The 19462-nt window shown below is 42.2% G+C and overlaps 1 protein-coding gene across 1 annotated transcript in view; it reads right to left on the bottom strand.

Moving 5' to 3' along the window:
* The window catches only part of CEP43 (centrosomal protein 43), a 32285-nt gene extending 13115 nt beyond the window's left edge, over nucleotides 1-19170 (bottom strand). The window contains exons 1-7 of the mRNA XM_056852554.1: nucleotides 19084-19170; nucleotides 15056-15109; nucleotides 13927-13981; nucleotides 12561-12649; nucleotides 10628-10765; nucleotides 9696-9776; nucleotides 4016-4072 (exon numbers count right to left, since the gene is read on the bottom strand). Coding sequence (XP_056708532.1) covers nucleotides 4016-4072; nucleotides 9696-9776; nucleotides 10628-10765; nucleotides 12561-12649; nucleotides 13927-13981; nucleotides 15056-15109; nucleotides 19084-19170 — 561 coding nt within the window. The remainder of the gene's footprint in view (nucleotides 1-4015; nucleotides 4073-9695; nucleotides 9777-10627; nucleotides 10766-12560; nucleotides 12650-13926; nucleotides 13982-15055; nucleotides 15110-19083) is intronic.
* Nucleotides 19171-19462: the final 292 nt, after the last annotated feature.

The raw sequence follows: 19462 nt of genomic DNA, 5'->3' as shown, positions 1-19462 counted from the left end.
CTCTGGCAAGATGTGAGGCTATGCCCTTGGCATTACTGGATGGCAAATACAAAAAAAAAAAAAAACCCATATCTGGAGAGACTCTGCCCATGTTCCATGGGAGAGGTGGAGACAATGAAGCATGTCTTTTTTCGATGCCCATATTATAGTGGTCTGAGGGTTACGTTTGTCCATCCTATAATAGTTAAATTTGCAGAAAGTCTAGAACAGGTATGGCTGGATAAATTACTAATTGATGAAAACCCCATGATCTCAAAACAAGTGGCAAATGTTTGTGCTGGTGTGATAAAAGCCCAGAGCAAGATAAGGGCTGATGGAAAGGATAAGGAAATTTAATCAGTATAGTAACTCTGCTCCAAGTTTTACACTGCTGACAGTATTTTATCTGTATTTTATTTGTTCTGTTACCAATTTTTTCAATGTAAGGTTTTAGATTTTGGATTTGTAGCATAGCAATCCAATATGATATTTACTGGTCTAGGACTGCAATAAAATTATTATCATTAATGCCGCCGTACAGACCTATGGTGTTTCTTCATCTCTCTACAGCCTTCTTTCTAGCTAGATTAAACGCTAACCCTTCTATGGTTTTGCAAGGTAGAGTTTTGAACCTACCATATTCTAAAAGGACTTGTCCATGCTCTTCAGGTTCCATCGATTCATTAACTCACGTGCTCTTGGAATGTCATTTCTATGAGGATCTTAGATTACAATATATATCTCCTCTTTTAAAAGATAAATCTCCTGGCCAGATGTGTCTCCTAAGGAAATTAAACCGCTCATTGATCGCCTACACACAGACAAAGTCCCAGGTCCTGATCTAATTCCCTACGAACTTTTTAAAGTCAACAGCGAATGGTGGGCCAACATTCTTGCTCCTGTATTTACACAAATTAATGCATCAGGAGCCATTCCAAATCTTGGAGACAGACTATTATCGTCCCAATCTTTAAAAAGGGTCAGCGCTCTGACCCAAGCTATTATCGTCCAATCAGCCTTTTGTCTTGCTTAGGCAAATTGTATTTCTCCTTCTTATTAAAGAGGCTGTTGGACTGGGTTGAGAGTAATGACATCCTTGGCTGGGAACAGATTGGCTTTAGAAGGGGTTGGTCTGTCACGGACCACTGTTTAGTGCTCTCCCATCTAGCCGAGAAATATTCCTCCCCCGGAAATGGCACCCTTTATGCGGGTTTTATGGATCTTAAGGGAGCTTTTGATACCATCCCGAGGGAGAGGCTATGGTTGAAACTATCGAATCCTACTATGGATAGGAGGTTACTATGGCTTATTCAGCAGTTTCATACTGACCTCACAGCTCAGGTTTGCTGTGGCAACCAAGGAGAACTAACCGAGCCTTTTGAACTGGTCAAGGGAGTTAGACAAGGTTACCTCCTTGCTCCTCTCTTGTTTAATCTATACCTGTATAATATGGCAACCAATTTCTCAGAGTTTTGCCACCCCCCAAAGCTTGCAAGTCATCCCACCCCAATTCTACTCTATGCTGATGATGCAGTTCTCCTGTCCTGCACAAGAACTGGTTTGAAAAGGTCTTTGCAAACTTTTTCTGAGTACTGCTCTAGGGAAGGTCTTAAAATAAACCATCATAAATCTAAGATTATGATCTTCACTAAGAGGAGAAAAAGGCCTCTTTTTCGCTGGGTATTAGATGGCTTTGAGGTTGACCAAGTCAAGGAGTTTGTTTACCTTGGCATTCTGTTTTCCCATAACCTAAATTGGAATGCCCATCAAAAAGCAGTGTCCAACAAAATTAAACCTGGGGTTGGGGCTATTGTCAATTTTTTTCACACCAAAGGTGGCAAATATATTCCAGGGGCTATTCAGGTTTTTAACCTGAAAATTACCCCAATTATCCTCTTTGGTGTTGCCATCTGGATAACAATCATCAATGAATCTATAGATCGTCCACTGCTTCAGTTCTTACGAAAACTCCTAAATGCCCCTCGATGTGCTGCTGGCGTTACTCTTCGTTCCGAGTTTGGCTAAATGTCACTTGAAGCTAGGGTGTGCTTGGCCTATTTAGATCTATTGATCTATTTAGAGAAACAAAAGGCTTAGGAAAAACTATAAAGCCATCTAATACAGAATGTATGAAAAGGCCACAAGGGCCAGCTGCACTCTCTCTCTCACATACACACACATAATCTAAGATGGCCATAGCTTTAGTGAGTCTTTCATAATTTTTGTATATTAATTTTTTGATTATCCTGTGGATATTTTAATAGAGGTGCTGTATTATGAAATATCCGTCAATTGTTCACCTGATGCAGTTTAAGTGGAAGTGTTAAATCAATATACCTAATTCTCAACCTGGCCAAATCTGTAGATACTTCAATCCAGCAATTGGAGCCATAAACAGACAAGGCAGGTCTTTCCACAAACCACAAAAATGCCTTAGGTTTGCAGAAAAATCTGAGATCTAAACCCCAAAACAACCTGTAGTAGCACCTGTAGCTTTAAGAAATGTTACTAGGCAACCACAACAGCATTGCCAGCCTTCAAGCCTTGATTTCTGTCAGTAAAAGGCAGGTGGAGGGGGCATGCCTTTTCCAGGGTTGTTTTGGCCTCTGAGGGAGAATTCATTGAGACCAGGACCGCCTGATTCACTTGCTACCACCTGACTTGCATGACTCACCCAGACCCAGCTGCTTGCCACTGTTAAACAGCACACACACACACCCAATGAAAGCCAGCATCGTATCACGGTCAGTTTCAGACTAGGATCTGGGTGATCCAGGTTCGAATCCCTACTTGGCACTGGAAATTCCCTTGGGTGACCTTGGGCCGGTTACACAATCTCAGCCTAACCTACCTCACAGGATTGTTGTGAGGAATGGAGGAGAGGAGAATGATGTAAGCTGCTTTGAGTCCCCACTGTGGAGAAAGGCAGAGTATAAATGAAGTACATACATAAATACAGCTGAAGATAGGGGCAGATAAAAGGTAGATTGGTGGGTGGGTGAGAAAGTGAGAAGGAAGCAGGTAAAGTGAGGATATGCCAAGAGGAGGGAAAGTGAATACTGTGGTGACAGGAATTCAGGGGAAAGTGGTGTGGCCCCCAGAAGTCCTTGCAGATTTGCCACTGCTCAACTGTATTCAGCTCGGCAGCCAGCCCCTCACAACTGAGCCATAATTTTCCCAGGCAGAGGTTGCCAGGGGAGGGAAGGAGGGAAAGCTGAAGACAAAGGGACAGATAAAGGTAGGTTGACTGGTGGGTAGGAGGTGAAGAAGGAAGACATTATAGGGGCTTTCAGGGAAGAGAAGAGAAAATAGTGGGAGAGGGGGAAATGAAATGCCCTCTGCAAGTCCTTGTTTAAGTCTCAACCTGTTTGTCATTACAATACTATTACTAACATTATTCAGTTGACCACTGATGAAGGCTTTGTTGCTGCAAATGTGTCTGTTCCAAGTTTGTGTATTTATTTATTCTATACATAGTCACAGTGTTTGAGATGGTTAAATTTCTGTACATAGATTAAATTATATTTATTTTAACTAGGTTGTTCTGTATATTTGTTTCAGACCAGTTGGCCCTTCTAGACTTTTCATCTCTTTTATATTAGCAAGCTTTATGATTCTTCCTCAACATTTTTTGTTTGGTTACAGGTTTCATTTCCCTTTTTTACAGATTTGAGTTTTTTCAATTAGCCACAGAATTTGAAGAAGTTACATTCTTATTCAAAGCATCCAAATACAAAGACAGTTTGATTACTCTATCACAAAATCTGGGGAAAAGTAGGGCAGGCAAGCAGTGAAACACTCAATAAATATTTGCAAACTTGATTTAATAAGGGTGGGGTTTGGGGGTTTTTTGTTAGTAATGTACACAGAATTGTGAATGTTGTGCCTTGGAATCCATGTTAATTCTATATATGTATGTATGTAATCGGTTTAACAAATTGCATTGAGTCAGTTGCATTGATTTTTAGTGCAAGCTGCTCTTTCTTAAAAGTATAACTAGAAGCACCTGCCAGTTTCTTCTCCTCATGCAGTTTACCTGCTCAGCCGTGTCCAAGCACTGTTTCTTTTTACGATGTCCTTTATACCTTGGTATCTGAGCACAAGAATAAAATAATGGCACAAAAATGAAAACAAATTATACGTGGTTTATATTGCATGAATGTAGACTCTTAAACAAGTTATATAAGGAGACAGTGTAGACATATTGTCGAAGTTTTGACTCTCTCTGCTTGACCAATGGAAGATGTTACAATGTCTTCTTAAATTAAAGGAAATGCCTAGCATTTAAAAGAAATCACTGGCTCAAACATACAGCATATATAAAGAGGTGCTGGAGATATGGAGACAGGTGGACAAAATTTCACAGGAAACCTGATCTACAAAATTCTCTCGCAATTTTTCTGCCATAGGTGTTTGCCACAGCTCGGAATACCAAGAATTATGTTTTTTTCCAACATTTCGTTATTACCCTATGAGCTGCCATCTCTTCAGCTCTTCAGTGCCATTAATGAATTCCTCTCTTATCTGTAATTGCAAAATAAACTGGAAAATGTGTTAAATACTAAGCCCTCTGTCAATAATCTGATTCATCTTTATGTATTTAAAAATGTAATCGAATGTTTAAGCTATAATTAAAGAAAACGCCAGTTGCTCTTTGTGTCAAGTTTATATTCCAATTCCTCACAAGACTGACTGATCCATATCATCAAAAATTATTTCATTTTTGTTCGTAGACTTTTTTTAGAAGTCATGTTCAAACACAATTCATTTTTCACAACAGTACAGTATCTTCTAGCAACTAAATGACGGATTGTGTATCCTTTGTTTTGTAAATCAAACCTCCTTTCAATCTGTCTGCAACAATTTCTTCATAAAATGGTTGTCATTTTATCTTAAAGAAAATATTACTAGCACTTTGGGAAGTTCAATCATTCTTGTGTTCTCAAATGAGTCTCAAGAATAGTAGAAATGACATTTATATTACTAGCCACAAATATTCAGAGCTCTCAAACTAAAACATCAAGGGGGGATTGGGAAACCTTTTATCTGGTCCTTGAACTTTTCAAATGTACTGCCACCTTGCATTCAATATTTTTTCCACAACAAGCAAGTTATTTTTTTTCAAAAAAATTTATGAAGTACTTAAAATCACTAGGTGCTGTTTTTTTGTAATCCTTGCCCTCAGGCTTACAAAGTATTGACAGTATATATTACCAAGATCTTCACGTTCATCTGGATCACATAAGACTGCTCAAGAACAACAAGACCAACTAATTCATAAGTTCCGCTCCTCCACAGATACACAAAGTTTTCAGTGCAATGGTGCTTCAGGTATAATGTACATAATGGAACCACACAATTTTCCTTTCCAAGCTCCCATGACCCACAGGTCCGAAGCAGTTAATAGGGAGGGTTTATTTATTTCTTTAAGGAAAATATGGTGGAGAGATACTTGGCCACCTCCAGTGTTATACTTGGATCTCTATCCACCAGCAAAAAGGGGACGGAACCACACACCATCAATTCCAATAACTGAAATTCACCAAAATAAAATCTAACTGCTATGATTAATATCAGGAGGGTCTCATCAAAAAGTCTTTTGACCATGTCATTCATTTTTAACTTATACACCTTAAAAATGTAATGCATGTACAAACTAAGCATTTTTAACAATGAGTACATGATACAGATCTTTCAGGGAGCTGAGATTAGCCACATCCCCGCAACATACACATGCATGCTGAAAAATGATTGCTACTTGGCAACATATATATATACCGTATTGTCCGGCGTATAAGACGACTGGGCGTATAAGACGACCCCCAACTTTTCCAGTTAAAATATAGAGTTTGGGATATACTCCTCCGCAGCCGAGGCGCGCTCCCCTGCCACCCCCCTTCGCTCGCCTCTTGCACAAGGGCTGGGAGCCGAGCCGGGCCGGGGGGAGGTGGCGCCTGTTCCTGGAAGAGCCCCACCTGGGGAGTTGGTCACATTCTTGGCCGCGCTGCAAGAGCGGAGCCAGATGCACCAACGCGCAGGCGGGGAGGGAGGCGGGGAGGGAGGGAGGCAGGGAGGGCCGAGGAGGAGGAGCGTGCAGCCCGCCCGCCCGCATTCGCTCAGCCCCGAACCACCCTCAGTCTGGGCTGGAGCGCGGTGTGGCTGCAGCCGCGACGCCGGAGCGGGTGGGCAGGAGCCAGGAGGCTGAGAAGGATGCGGGGAGAGTGGCCGCCCCAGCCCCGGCCAGCCAGCCGCCTGCCTGCCTTGCGCCGCCGCCGGAGCGCGGCCGAGCGCTTCCCTCCGTGTGCTCCGGCGCGCCTGGCTCCGACTCCCAGCAGGGCAGTGAGAGCCCTCGCCGGGCTCGCCTCCCCTCCCTCCTCCGGTGGACATGGACAGAGAGGAGGAGGCTCCTCAGGCAGATTCTCCAGTCCGGCTTGGAAGTTTCAGCACCCGCCCTATAAGACGACACCCGGCGTATAAGACGACCCCTGACTTTTGAGAAGATTTTCCTGGGTTAAAAAGTTGTCTTATACGCCGGACAATACGGTAGTCCTTACTTACTTCCAAGAAAGCAGGCATTTCTGTTCCATGCAGCAGGATGTGCTTACATCTTACACGCACAGAGCTCAAACTCTTTGGTGACATAACTGGCAGAAATCTTCTAAGTAGTGCTGTTCCTACATCTAATATCTCCTCTCTTTTCTCTGTCCCATAAATATCTTGTTCCTACTGAAACAAAGGTGCTTTGCTGTCTATCCCTTCTGCAAATAAAAAATAGATTATCTTTTTCCCCCTTCTTTGCCCATATCAGCCTCTTCCCCACCCCACAACAATGCTTCCAAGCATACCTTCCAATGCACGGTAGCTTAGTGTCATGGTCTATAAAATACAGATTCTAGACAAATTGCTAGCATGCTATTCTTACAACATTTCTTCTCAGACTCCCAATGCTCTGGCGATGAAGATTTCTTGCCCAGCAGATCCAAGCAACATGCATCTGGTTGGCCACTGCTGGAACAGAATGCTGGGCTACATAGACCTTCAGTTTGTTCTAGCAGATCCTCCCTTGGTTTCCATTACTTCTACTCTGGGTACTAGCAAAAAAACATACATACCCCAAGCTCTTTGGAATCTAACCCTGTTAGCTAGAACCTTGTATAAACACATAATTTGCTTACTCCATGGAATCAGCATTCTTCAAGTTAGTTTACCTATGACATAAAGTACATTAAAACAACAAAGAATCTGTTAACACACTCTGGCTTGGATCCCATGCTAAATTTCCACTGATGAAAAAGGAGGGCAATTTTTGCCAATTCCTTCCTCGCATTGCAGACTTGCAACTCACCCTTCATGCTGATCCTAGCGACCCCCTGTCCCCTAGGAGGAGCATTTCAGGCTTCAGTACGTAAGGAAGCCCCATTCCAATGGAAATGCCTTCTGCTAGTGGAGATTTATTATGGGATCCAAGCCAACATGTAGCATCCTCACACAGGTCAGCAAAAAGAAAAAAGAAAAAGAAACAAACAAACAAAGGGGTTATAAAAGAAGACACAAAACCACCAAAACATACATACTTATCAACAAATAATTAGTAAAGAAATGCACCCCACCACACACAGTTAAAGAAGAGAGGCATGAGTTGAAATACATCCCTGCAGAAGAGCTTAACAAGTTTTGATTTGGGTAGTAAAACAAGCAAAAATTGTATTTCTCAAAGCCAAATATGACTGTAATCTGATGCTTTGGACAGGCAGGATAAAACCTGTAAATCCGCAAGTCCCACCTCCTACAACATAGAGCTCATTGACCATGTAACTCTCAGTGAAAATGCCAAATTTGCATTAGGCGGAAATGCATAAAACTGAGCACAGCTCATCAAAGGCTTGATACACTAATGAATTTATTTAAAACATTTCTGTACTGCCTTTTCACCCAAACAGGGTCTCCAAAGCAGCCAACATCAAAACATTTCAACATTAAAACAGCATTTAAAACAAACGATATATATTAAACAATTCAATAAAACATATAAATACAAACACATACAACACAACCACGAAAGAGGGTCAACAACACTTGGTGGGGGAACACCAAAACAAAACAGCCTTTACTTGCTGGCAGAAGACAACAACAGATGAATCTCACCACAACCAAGAAGGCCCTTTCTTGGGTTATTGCCTGTCTAGCCTCAGATGGCAGGGTCACCCAGAGCAGGGTCTCCAAAAATGACCGGAGTGAATGGGAAGGTTCAAATTGGAGTAAGTGGTCCTTTAGGTATGCTGGCCCTAAATCATATAGGGCTTCAAAGCTCAATACTAGCATCTTGAATTTGGCCCAGAAGCAAATTGGAAGCCAATGTAAATGGAACAAGACTAGACTGATATGGTCCCTCTGACCCACTCCAGTCAACATTCTGGCCACATCACTCTGTGCCTGCTGTAGCTCCTGGACAGTTTTCAAGGGCAGCCCCACATGCAGCGCACTGCAGCAAACAAACATGTTACCAGGCCTTGCACCAAAATAGTAAGATCTTTCCTCCCCACGAAGGGCCACAGCTGGCTCACCATCTAAAGCTGGTGAAAGGCACTTCTGTTAACTGCTTCCATCTGTTTATCCAACAGGAGGCCCAGGTCCAGCAACACTTCCAAACTATGAATTAGGCTTTGGCTTGGAGGGTCACAAGCACACCCAAAGTAAACAGAAAGTGTAGCTGGTGCATGTTCATTCTTTTGTCTTGGATTTCCAAGTCACCAGACTGCTTTTTGAACACAGAAGTTCAAAGAGCTATGGGGGTTCAGGGGGAACTTCTAAACAAGAAATTATGTAATAATGGATGAAGAAAATATGTCTACACATCCTTCAGGCTGCAGCCTTTGATCTGTAACTTTTAAAAAGTGCTGTACCAGCTAATAGGTCAAACTTTATTACAATAACCCACATACCAGTTAAAATTACCACTCTTGAACCCTGCCCAATATTTACAAGGGTCACAGTTCTTTAAAAAGTGGCACATGAGGAACATGATCATTTTAGCAACCTCCTTAAAGAACTTAATGCTTTTATCTTGAAAGTGTTTTAAAACTGCAATGTCATTCTAATTCAATCCAGCTCACCTGAAATTTCCAATCATGATTTCATTTCATTACTCTATCCCCAAATGCCTTACTTTCCTCTTTAAAAGAGGAACTATGGCCATTCTATGAAATCCTCCTAATTACGCAGCTCAAGATCACCTGTGGAACAAATGCTTTTGTGGATAAAGTTGACACAACATATGTTACAGATTATACCCAGAATGATATGTCACCTGAAATGGCTTTAAAACAACAACACGTTTTTCAAACTCAAATCCACTGTGTGCAAGGGTACACTGAAGCAAGTGTTCAAGTTGCAATAAAAATAGATCAACCTAAGCACACTAAATTCTAACAAAAACTTAGATACAATGCACAGTTCTTCTGACCTCTAGTGTATTGTTTTGTGGCTGCTGCTAAGTCACTAAAGTACATTTTTCCTACAATGTAACAAAACTAAAGCCGCTCTGAGCCCAGCCTTGGCTAGAGAGGGCGGGCTAGAAATTTAATTAATAAATAAATAAAATAAGATCTGACAGTCAAGCACTGAAAGATTCTGATAGTTTCAAACTGGAAAGTTTAAAACAAGTTTTTTTTTTTACAAATTACATTATGTTTATTTTTTCTATAGTTATGACTCACCTTACTTGGCAATGGGGGTAGGTTAAGCCTTCCATCTGATTTTTGAGGGGAGTGTACAGTGCCAGATATTACGGGAACTACCTAAGCCAAAGTTTCAGAAGAAGAAAAGTTTCAGAAAAGAAAAACTGAACTGCTTCATTAGAACACGAAACAATTAGGAGTATATCGCTCCCTTCAAATTTAGAATTAAGCCAATGTTTTACAAATATTATTTAATAAAGTATTTGGCCTTCCAAAGTTTATTTAGGCTTCCAAAGTTTATTTAAAGTACCTACATTAAGATATATAATTTAATTTTAAAAACCTAAATTAAATACTATAAGCAGGGACCCATGGGGTCTCATTCCCCCCTTTGCTTGCTTCCCTGCTACTGCTGGCATTTCTCAAGCATCAGCTGCATCTTGGGATACTGCTCCCACACATGCACTAGCAGCAGCTCCACAGAGACCCATGGAGAAATTCATGTGAGAGAGAAAAACTTATTTGTCCTCCCCTCCACCCACTGCTTGTCCCCAGCCACTCTGTCTGCCTACCTGTTCTCCTCCCCTCCACTCTGCCTTCCACCCACTTCCCTCTGTGCTGCTCTACAGGAAGGGTGGGGGAAAAGTGACCCCCGCTCTTCCATCCCCTCCTCCACCCACCTGAAGTGCCACCTCTGCCTATCTGGTTCATGCAGTGGCAGCTCTCCCTCCCTGTCTTCCACCTATACCAGGCCAACAGAGGAGCATTGTCTGCACTCCTGCAGACAACGTTCATCAGTTTGGGGTGATTAACCCCCACCCCAATTTTTTAACTTTTCAGATTTTCCTGAAAACCTGGGGGCTACCCTAGGGTTGTTGATATAGCTCTACTCTCTACATGGCCTCAATCTGCAGATTTAAATATAACTAATATTTAAATATAGATATATTGGTGCATTTTACAATCCTTACTTCTCCACTATTAGACACTCCTTTCTTCTGCTGACATCTTCTGACTACTTCCAGTAGTAAGGGCCCATCTACTGTACCTTCTGCTTCTATAATTTCTAAATCTCGAGCTAAATTTTCTCGAGCCTCAAGCCCATTTAACTACAAAAAAAGAGAAAGAATTAGAAGCAGCAGCACTCCAAGCCATCACGCGTCACAGACTTCCATTCATTTTTTTTGTAAAAGCTTAGAAACAAATTATCTGCAAAACAATGTGACCAAAGAACACAGGCATGGCATCTCGGAAGTATGAAAAATGTATATTCCCTACCTACATAAATGTAAAATCATGACATATTTCTTCAAATTGCAGTTATTTTAGGCCTTCATATTTTATATTTGGGTCCTTGTCAATGACTACTAAATTATTTTTGAACATTATAAGCACTATTCTAGCAGTTCTCAACCCTTAGCAATTGGCGGAGTCCCATTTTGATTAAATTTTGTTCACAAACCTCCAAGCTCTCCCTTCCCTTATTAGCGCAAATGCACCCTTCCCTCTATGTCCCATAGAGGCCTCTGTCCTCAACACAATACACTAACAACTATATCAGCTACAAAGTGTATTCCATGACTGAATTACGACTCCTCCACAAATATTTAAAGCATTTATTTGGTTTCCACAACAAAAAGTGGTATACAGTACTGCAGTCCTAGAGTCAGAAAAAACTATACTGTATGGTTACTATCTTGCTTTCAAGGGAACTGGACAACAAACATCTGCATAGATGCACTGTGAAAAGCAAAAAGCAGGGTCCCCACTCCTCACACACTTTAAAATTCTCAGTAATAGCTTCCACCACTACAGCACTTGGACATCACAGGTCACTGAAATACTATATATATAAATATACTATGTGTGTGTGTTAAGTGCCGTCAAGTCGCTTCCGACTCATGGCGACCCTATGAATGAAAGTCCTCCAAAATGTCCTAACTTTGACAGCCTTGCTCAGATCCTGCAAATTGAAGGCTGTGGCTTCCTTTATTGAGTCAATCCATCTCTTGTTGGGTCTTCCTCTTTTCCTGCTGCCCTCTACTTTTCCTAGCATGACTGTCTTTTCCAGTGACTCTTGTGGTCTCGTGACGTGACCAAAATATGACAGCCTCAGTTTAGTCATTTTAGCTTCTAGGGTGAGTTCAGGCTTGATTTGATCTATAACCCACTGATTTGTTTTTTTGGCAGTCCACGGAATCCGTAACACTCTCCTCCAACACCACATTTCAAAGGAATCTATTTTCTTCCTATCAGCTTTCTTCACTGTCCAGCTTTCACACCCATACATAGTAATAGGGAATATGATGGCATGAATTAATCTAGTCTTGGTGGCCAGTGACACATCCTTACACTTCAAAATCTTTTCTAGCTCCTTCATGGCTGACCTTCCCAGTCTCAATCTCCTTCTAATTTCTTGGCTGCAGTCTCCCTTTTGGTTGATGGTGGAGCCAAGGAATAGAAAGTCTTGAACAATTTCAATTTCCTCATTGTCAACCTTAAAGTTGTGTAATTCTCCTGTAGTCATTACTTTTGTTTTCTTGATGTTCAGCTGTAGTCCTGCTTTGGCACTTTCTCTTTTAACTTTCAGCAATAGTTGTTTCAAATCCTCACTATAATATACTATATATAATATATACTATATATAAATATACTATATATAATATACTATATAAATATATATATAGTCTTTCTGTGATCTGTGATGTCCAAGTATATATAGCACTGTGTGTATATATATAGCACTGTGGATGTGAATGCAAATGTACCCCAGAGTTTAATTACGCTAAACATATAAGCAAACAGATAGGATAAGCACAAAGCAAATTATTTAGTTGCTACAGGTTCTATTAAACCAATACAACATTTGATTACAATATTCAAAATAAAATGAAGTAGACTTACTGTGCTTGATTCAGGCTGAAAGACAGCCAAGGTAAAATCAAGATTGAAAAACTGAAGGAATTCAGTGACAAGACCAGCCACTAATCGGCCTGAAAAAAAGAATACACAATGTTAAACATCCTTGTATCACATGTTATATACAAAATTTGAATAGCAAAGTTTAGCTAACTAAACAAATTTTCATTAAAAGATCAGTTTATACTACAAGAGAAGACAAAAACAATGTAACAAAATGATAGAGTACCTTTAACTTTCAGGTCCCACAAGTGATATCAAGGCTAATTATATACAGGAGCTTTGTTTCTTTTATATGAAATACATTTTAAGCCTCATTCATGACCTTAATTGAAAATCTACAGATGGGTATATGAAGAAGGGAACTTTGGACTCTTGAAAGTGTATACCTCGAAAATCTTGTTGGTCTCTAAGGTGCTACTGGACTCAAATCTAGCTCTTCTACAGATTGGTGTCAACTACATGCATGTTTAACAGCCAGTGGTTTGAGCAAGCCCCTCTCCCTCAGCCTTTCCCCCCAAACTGCAACCTGGGGATAATAACCAACCATGGAGATTATTGTAAGTATTTCAAGAAAATGTAGTATGTGAGGCATTTTGAACAATCTAAAGTACTATATAAATGTTAAATATCCTTGCTCCTTGGCAAACTTTACCTAACAAAATGACCCTCTACATTAAAGCCTGTAAGATTCAGGGGAAGTAAATAATGTGTTCAGACAGTGGAGTAGAACATTGTAGGAATGGCATACAAGGAATCCAATCCATAAATACACAATTATTTTCCCTGTAGACGGAGGACTCCAAGGGTACCAATGTCACACTTGGAGGCTGGGAAACGGAAAGAAACTGGAATTTAAGTAGAAGAGGCAGGTACAGAAAAACAAGAATGACCTTTACAATGTCCAATGTGTAGTGAAGAGGAATAACTGCCTAGCTTTAAAATATTCCAGATAATGACTGTCCAGGGAAGTGATCCTATAGTGTACTCAGAAATAAGTCCCATTTTAGTTAGCTGAACTTACTCCTAAGGAAGTGTTATTAGGATGGCAGCCAAGGCTGTACAAAATCAAAATAAGGAGGGGAAACTCATAATCTTACTGTCTTCCTTACAACAACCCTGTGAGGTACATTACTACAGTTTTTATTTTACATATGGACAAATCACCCTTTCCCCAAAGAACTCCCTACAGTAAATCTTTGGCAGAGGTGAGACTTGTGCTCTATTTCCCAGGTCCAAGTATAACTTTTTATTCATTAGTTCTCACAAGCTATCAGTCAGTCACACTTCCATAACAATACTATCACAAGTATTTGGGAAACATAACTTCAAAGAACAGGAAAAAGCTTACCATCTTTTGTGTTTAAAAACTTTTTCAAACTTTCATTTACAAGAGGTGTTTTGTTCTGCCAAAAGATAAAAATAATTTAAGATTCCTTTTTGTTGGAAAGCAATACAATTATCTCATATCTAATCCCTGAACAGATTAGCATCTAATTAATATCAATAGTGGTTAACACGTATCTTTGTCCTTAAGCCACCCCTACAACAGACACTACCAGAATGTAGCAAAATTAACAGGAAATTCCAATACTCTTATTTTCTGCCTACTGTACACATCTGCTGTAATAATGGTCCTGAAAGCACATAAAAGCCACACCATCAGTCAATCAAAATCAGTACTGTCTTCTCTGACTGGCAGCAGCTCTCCAGAGTCTCAGGTCTTCCACATCCAGAATTACTTGACCAATTTTTAACTGAATTTGCTGGGGACTGAATCTGGGACCTTCTGTAAACAAAACAGATGCTCTATCACTGAGCCTAGCTCAACTCCTTAGATAGGAAGAAGAGGCCAGCTGTGCAAGTAAAACAAGTTGCTCCATTTTTATCCATAGTACAGTGTTGATGAATGCTCTTCCTACTTTGAGATAATAACAGCTAGGGAAATAATACACTGTTCTTTCTAGAGCTTTTTGCTTTCCTCAGAGCCCTCACATATGCAGAAAAAACAAACTCTTTTCTCCCTTTCAATTTATTTTATCAGCCCCAGACTTGGGATGATACTAAGCACCTCAAGATATGCCATCTACTTTGGGAAGACTTGGACAGTTGGTTAGACCATAGAATAGTCAAACAAATAAGGTCTTGAACTTCTGTTGTAACACACCTGCACCAAGCTCAAAGTAGTAGTTTAATTTAGATTACAAGTGTTAACAGAGGAAGGCAGGAAGCAGCTTCATCATGCCTGGATCCAGCTCCATTTATGAAAAAAATATTTTCTCTTAGCAGCAGTGGAAGGGAGGCGTTGAAGAAGGGAGGAGACTCTGAAACACACCAATTTCTGTGTCTCTCTCTGTGTGCTGGCAATCTGTGGCCTTTTACTGGATTTTGTAAGCTGCTCTGAAGGCAGTGGTAGAAAAGTAGTGTAAAAATATGTGAAATAAAATAACAATGAAAATTTCGTTATTTGAACTTCTTACCTCTACTTTTTCTTGCTCTTCTAATGCTAAAAATACAGCTGCTCGCAATTCCGCCTGTAATTGAGAGACAGTGTTTACACAGGCTTATACTATTCTACAGCAGCAAAAGATACCAAGCAGGAATAGATTGACCATTACGGGCACTGGGAAAAGTCCTGGTGAGCCAATGGCCTAGCTTGTCCAGACCCCCACCCCACCCCGGTCCAGCAAGCCATCAAGGTGAGGCCAGCCTGGCCAAGCGCAAGCTACTGATGGGAAAACAGAGGCAACAGTGCCTGGTTTGGCTATAGCATTGCTGCTGGCCAGGTAGGTAAGATGGCTGTAACTGCCGGGTGAGTCACACAGCAGCTGCCTCACCACATCGTACCACTCCTGCCCAGAACTACAGCTGCCAGTTTGGATGGGTCCACTGTCCATTGGAAGAGCCTCTTCCAGATGGCTTTCCTGTCGGTCACGGATATCAAGGCTAATTATACACAGAAGCTTTCCTTCTTTACCAGTTTGTTCTTTCTGGGGTAGGTTATTGATGTTGTACAGCTATAATTACACAGGGAAGAACCCCAAGTCTGTACTGAGAACCTTACTCTGCCAGCATTATGTTATAACAGACGAGCAGGAGACACTGTTACTAATTTTACATTTTCAATTTTATGTATGTCCATCAAATAATTTATATACCACATCAATGTGGGCAATTCACAGAACATGACTAGGGATAACAAAACTCCTAAAAATTCAGCTGCAGTATAATGGACTATAGGAGCCCTGTGGCGCAGAGTGGTAAGCTGCAGTACTGCAGTCCAAGCTCTGCTCACGACCTGAGTTCGATCCCAGCAGAAGTCGGTTTCAGGTAGCCGGCTCAAGGTTGACTCAGCCTTCCATCCTTCCTAGGTCGGTAAAATGAGTACCCAGCTTGCTGGGAGTAAAGGGAAGATGACTGGGGAAGGCACTGGCAAACCACCCCGTAAACAAAGTCTGCCTAGGAAACGTCTGACGTCACCCCATCGGTCAGGAATGACCCAGTGCTTGCACAGGGGACCTTTACCTTTATCATGGACTATATAGTATCACTTAATGCATCAACTACACTAACAGTGCAATCCTAAGGAAAGTTACTTCAGTCTAAGCCCATTCATTTCAATGTGCTTAAGACTGGAGTAACTCTGCATAGAATTGTGCTGCAAGTAATTTGCTTGCTGTTCAAGCCAGCCTATGGCAAAAATGGTTCCATTTATTTTTGCATTCACCTTCTAGGTTACTCAGACTACAACCTTTTCTAAAAAAGATTTCACTCAATATTCATATTTTCACAGCTGACCAGACAAGTTCCAAAGATGCTAAACTGACCACATGTATGCTCTGTAAGAAGGAACAGTCTGAGAATACATCAGAGCACAGAATTTATACTCCCTTATGCTTGCAAAAAAGAGCCCTGTGGCGCAGAGTGGTAAGCTGCAGTACTACAGTCCAAGCTCTGCTCAAGACCTGAGTTCGTTCCCAACAGAAGTTGGTTTCAGGTAGCCAGCTCAAGATTGACTCAGCCTTCCATCCTTCCCAGGTCGGTAAAATGAGTACCCAGCTTGCTGGGGGTAAAGGGAAGATGACTGGGGAAGGCACTGGCAAACCACCCCGTAAACAAAGTCTGCCTAGTAAACGTTGGGATGTGATGTCGCGCCATGGGTCAGGAATGACCCGGTGCTTGCACAGGGGACCTTTACCTTCATGCTTGCAAAATGGCCAGTTCCGCGCTTTTAGCAATTAAGGCGAAATGCAGATTTGGTCTCCAATGTGAAGCAACGACCCATGAACACCTCTAATGCAGCTCTTGTTGGGCGCTCTGCGTCTGCAATGCCCCCACCCTCACCCAGTTGGCTACGAAAAATGGTGGTCATGCTGTAACGAACTGGCACCGATTCTCCTTCCCAGAGGAGCACCGACTCTCTGACAAGAGCCGTTTATTGCGATGGTTTCGCCCGGCCACAAATCCCAGAGACAAGCGTCTGTAACGAGGCAGCCCTTCCAGAGACGAGGCTCAGGAGATACACTCTAGGGCGAAAATGCAGGGGAGGTTTTGCCTTGGATTTGCCGCTCTCTAGAGGCACATTTCCCCCCATCTGAATTCTCAAAACTCTGCATGGGGGCTGATTTTTTGAGTTTTGAGAATATGGATGGGGGGAAAGTGCATTTAGAGAGCGGGGAATCCAAGGCAAAACCTCTCGTGCGTTTTCGCCCTGGCTAACCTTCTCCAAGAGGCCACAGTTCGAACAGAATATGGAGAAACGGAATGGTTTCCAATTGGCAAAGGTGTCAGACAAGGATGTATTTTATCTCCCTATCTCTTCAATCTATATGCAGAACATATAATTAGGAAAGCTGGATTAGATTTAGATGAAGGTGGAGTGAAAATTGGAGGGAGGAACATTAATAATTTGAGATATGCTTATGACACTACATTATTGGCAGAAAATAGTGAAGACTTGAAACGACTACTGCTGAAAGTTAAAAGAGAAAGTGCCAAAGCAGGACTACAGCTGAACATCAAGAAAACAAAAGTAATGACTACAGGAGAATTACACAACTTTAAGGTTGACAATGAGGAAATTGAAATTGTTCAAGACTTTCTATTCCTTGGCTCCACCATCAACCAAAAGAGAGACTGCAGCCAAGAACTCAGAAGGCGATTGATTGACTGGGAAGGGCAGCCATGAAGGAGCTAAAAAAGATTTTGAAGTGTAAGGATGTGTCACTGGCCACCAAGACTAGATTAATTCATGCCATCGTATTCCCTATTACTATGTATGGGTGTGAAAGTTGGACAGTGAAGAAAGCTGATAGGAAGAAAATAGATTCCTTTGAAATGTGGTGTTGGAGGAGAGTGTTACGGATTCCGTGGACTGCCAAAAAAACAAATTAGCGGGTTATAGATCAAATCAAGCCTGAACTGACCCTGGAAGCTAAAATGATTAAACGGAGGCTGTCGTATTTTGGTCATGTCACGAGACCACAAGAGTCACTGGAAAAGACAGTCATGCTCGGAAAAGTTGAGGGCAGCAGGAAAAGAGGAAGACCCAACAAGAGATGGATTGACTCAATAAAGGAAGCCACAGCCTTCAATTTGCAAGATCTGAGCAAGGCTGTCAAAGATAGGACATTTTGGAGGACTCATTCATAGGGTCGCCTTGAGTCGGAAGCGACTTGACGGCACTTAACACACACACACACACAAGTTCAACCCACACTTCCATAGAGACAAAGTGTATCACAGTGTATCTCCAATAAAGTAAAATGTCAATTTTTATTGAATGATTCAGTACCGGAGATTACTGAGGGTGATGCCAATTTTCTAGTGGATGTGACGAAAGCGCAAAAACTTGCAAGCTCTGATATTTGATTATATTGTTCTTTGTTTTATTTCACGGGTTTTATGTTTTATGATCGCTTTTGGTAACTTCACTTCACACACACACACAAAGTTCAACCCACACTTCCATAGAGACAAAGTGCATCACAGTTTATTTCTAATAAAGTAAAATGAATGATTCAGTACCGGAGATTACGGAGGGTGTTGCCAATTTTCTAGTGGATGTGACTAAAGTGCAAAAACTTGCAAGCTCTGATATTTGATTAGATTGTTCTTTGTTTTATTTCACGGGTTTTATATTTTATGATCCCTTTTGGTAACAATTGTAATTATTTTTATGCCATTAAAGGTTTATGATGATGATGATGATGATGATGACGACGACTTGACGGCACTCAACACACACAACACAACCTTCCCCCCCCCCACCGCGCTCCCCGTCCCAAAGGGTTCCGCGCACGCGCCTTGAGGGGTAGGCAGCGCGCGACGCCGAAGCGCTAAGGGCAGGAATGACAGTTGGGTGGACCGTTAACCGTCGCCTGGTCCTCCCCCGAGGGCCGCTCCACCACGGCCACATGCCCCTGCCGGGGTCATTTGAGCGCACGGCCCGGAGCCTTTGCGAGCCCACCTCCGCGAACACCAATCCCTCCCCGGGACCCCTCCGCACCTTGATTTTATTGAGCACCCCGCTGGACTCCAGCGTCTGCACCAGCAGATCCCGCAGCTCGGTGTCTTCCTCGGTCCCGGCCGCCATCTTGCTTCTCCCTGACAACCGCCTAAACTGAGCCGGCGGCGAGTCGCGCCTCGCAGATTCGCCGCGGCGAAAGAGGGGCAAGGCCTCCGCCCGGGGAAGCTGGAGCGCAGCGGCCGGACGACTCGACGCGCCGCCCAACCTGAAGACAAAAGCCGCCCGGCCCGCCCCAGAGCTCGCGCTCGGGGACGCGCCGAATGTGCGGACGCGGACGGGCGCATGACGATTCGGCTCCGCGATTGGCTGGCGGGGACAAGAGGCGGGAGGTTTAGAAGGAGGCGAGGCGCCGTTCAGC

Source organism: Euleptes europaea, chromosome 7, assembly GCF_029931775.1.
Source record: "Euleptes europaea isolate rEulEur1 chromosome 7, rEulEur1.hap1, whole genome shotgun sequence".
Lineage (NCBI taxonomy): Eukaryota > Metazoa > Chordata > Lepidosauria > Squamata > Sphaerodactylidae > Euleptes > Euleptes europaea.
This window is presented reverse-complemented; position numbering and strand designations above follow the sequence as displayed.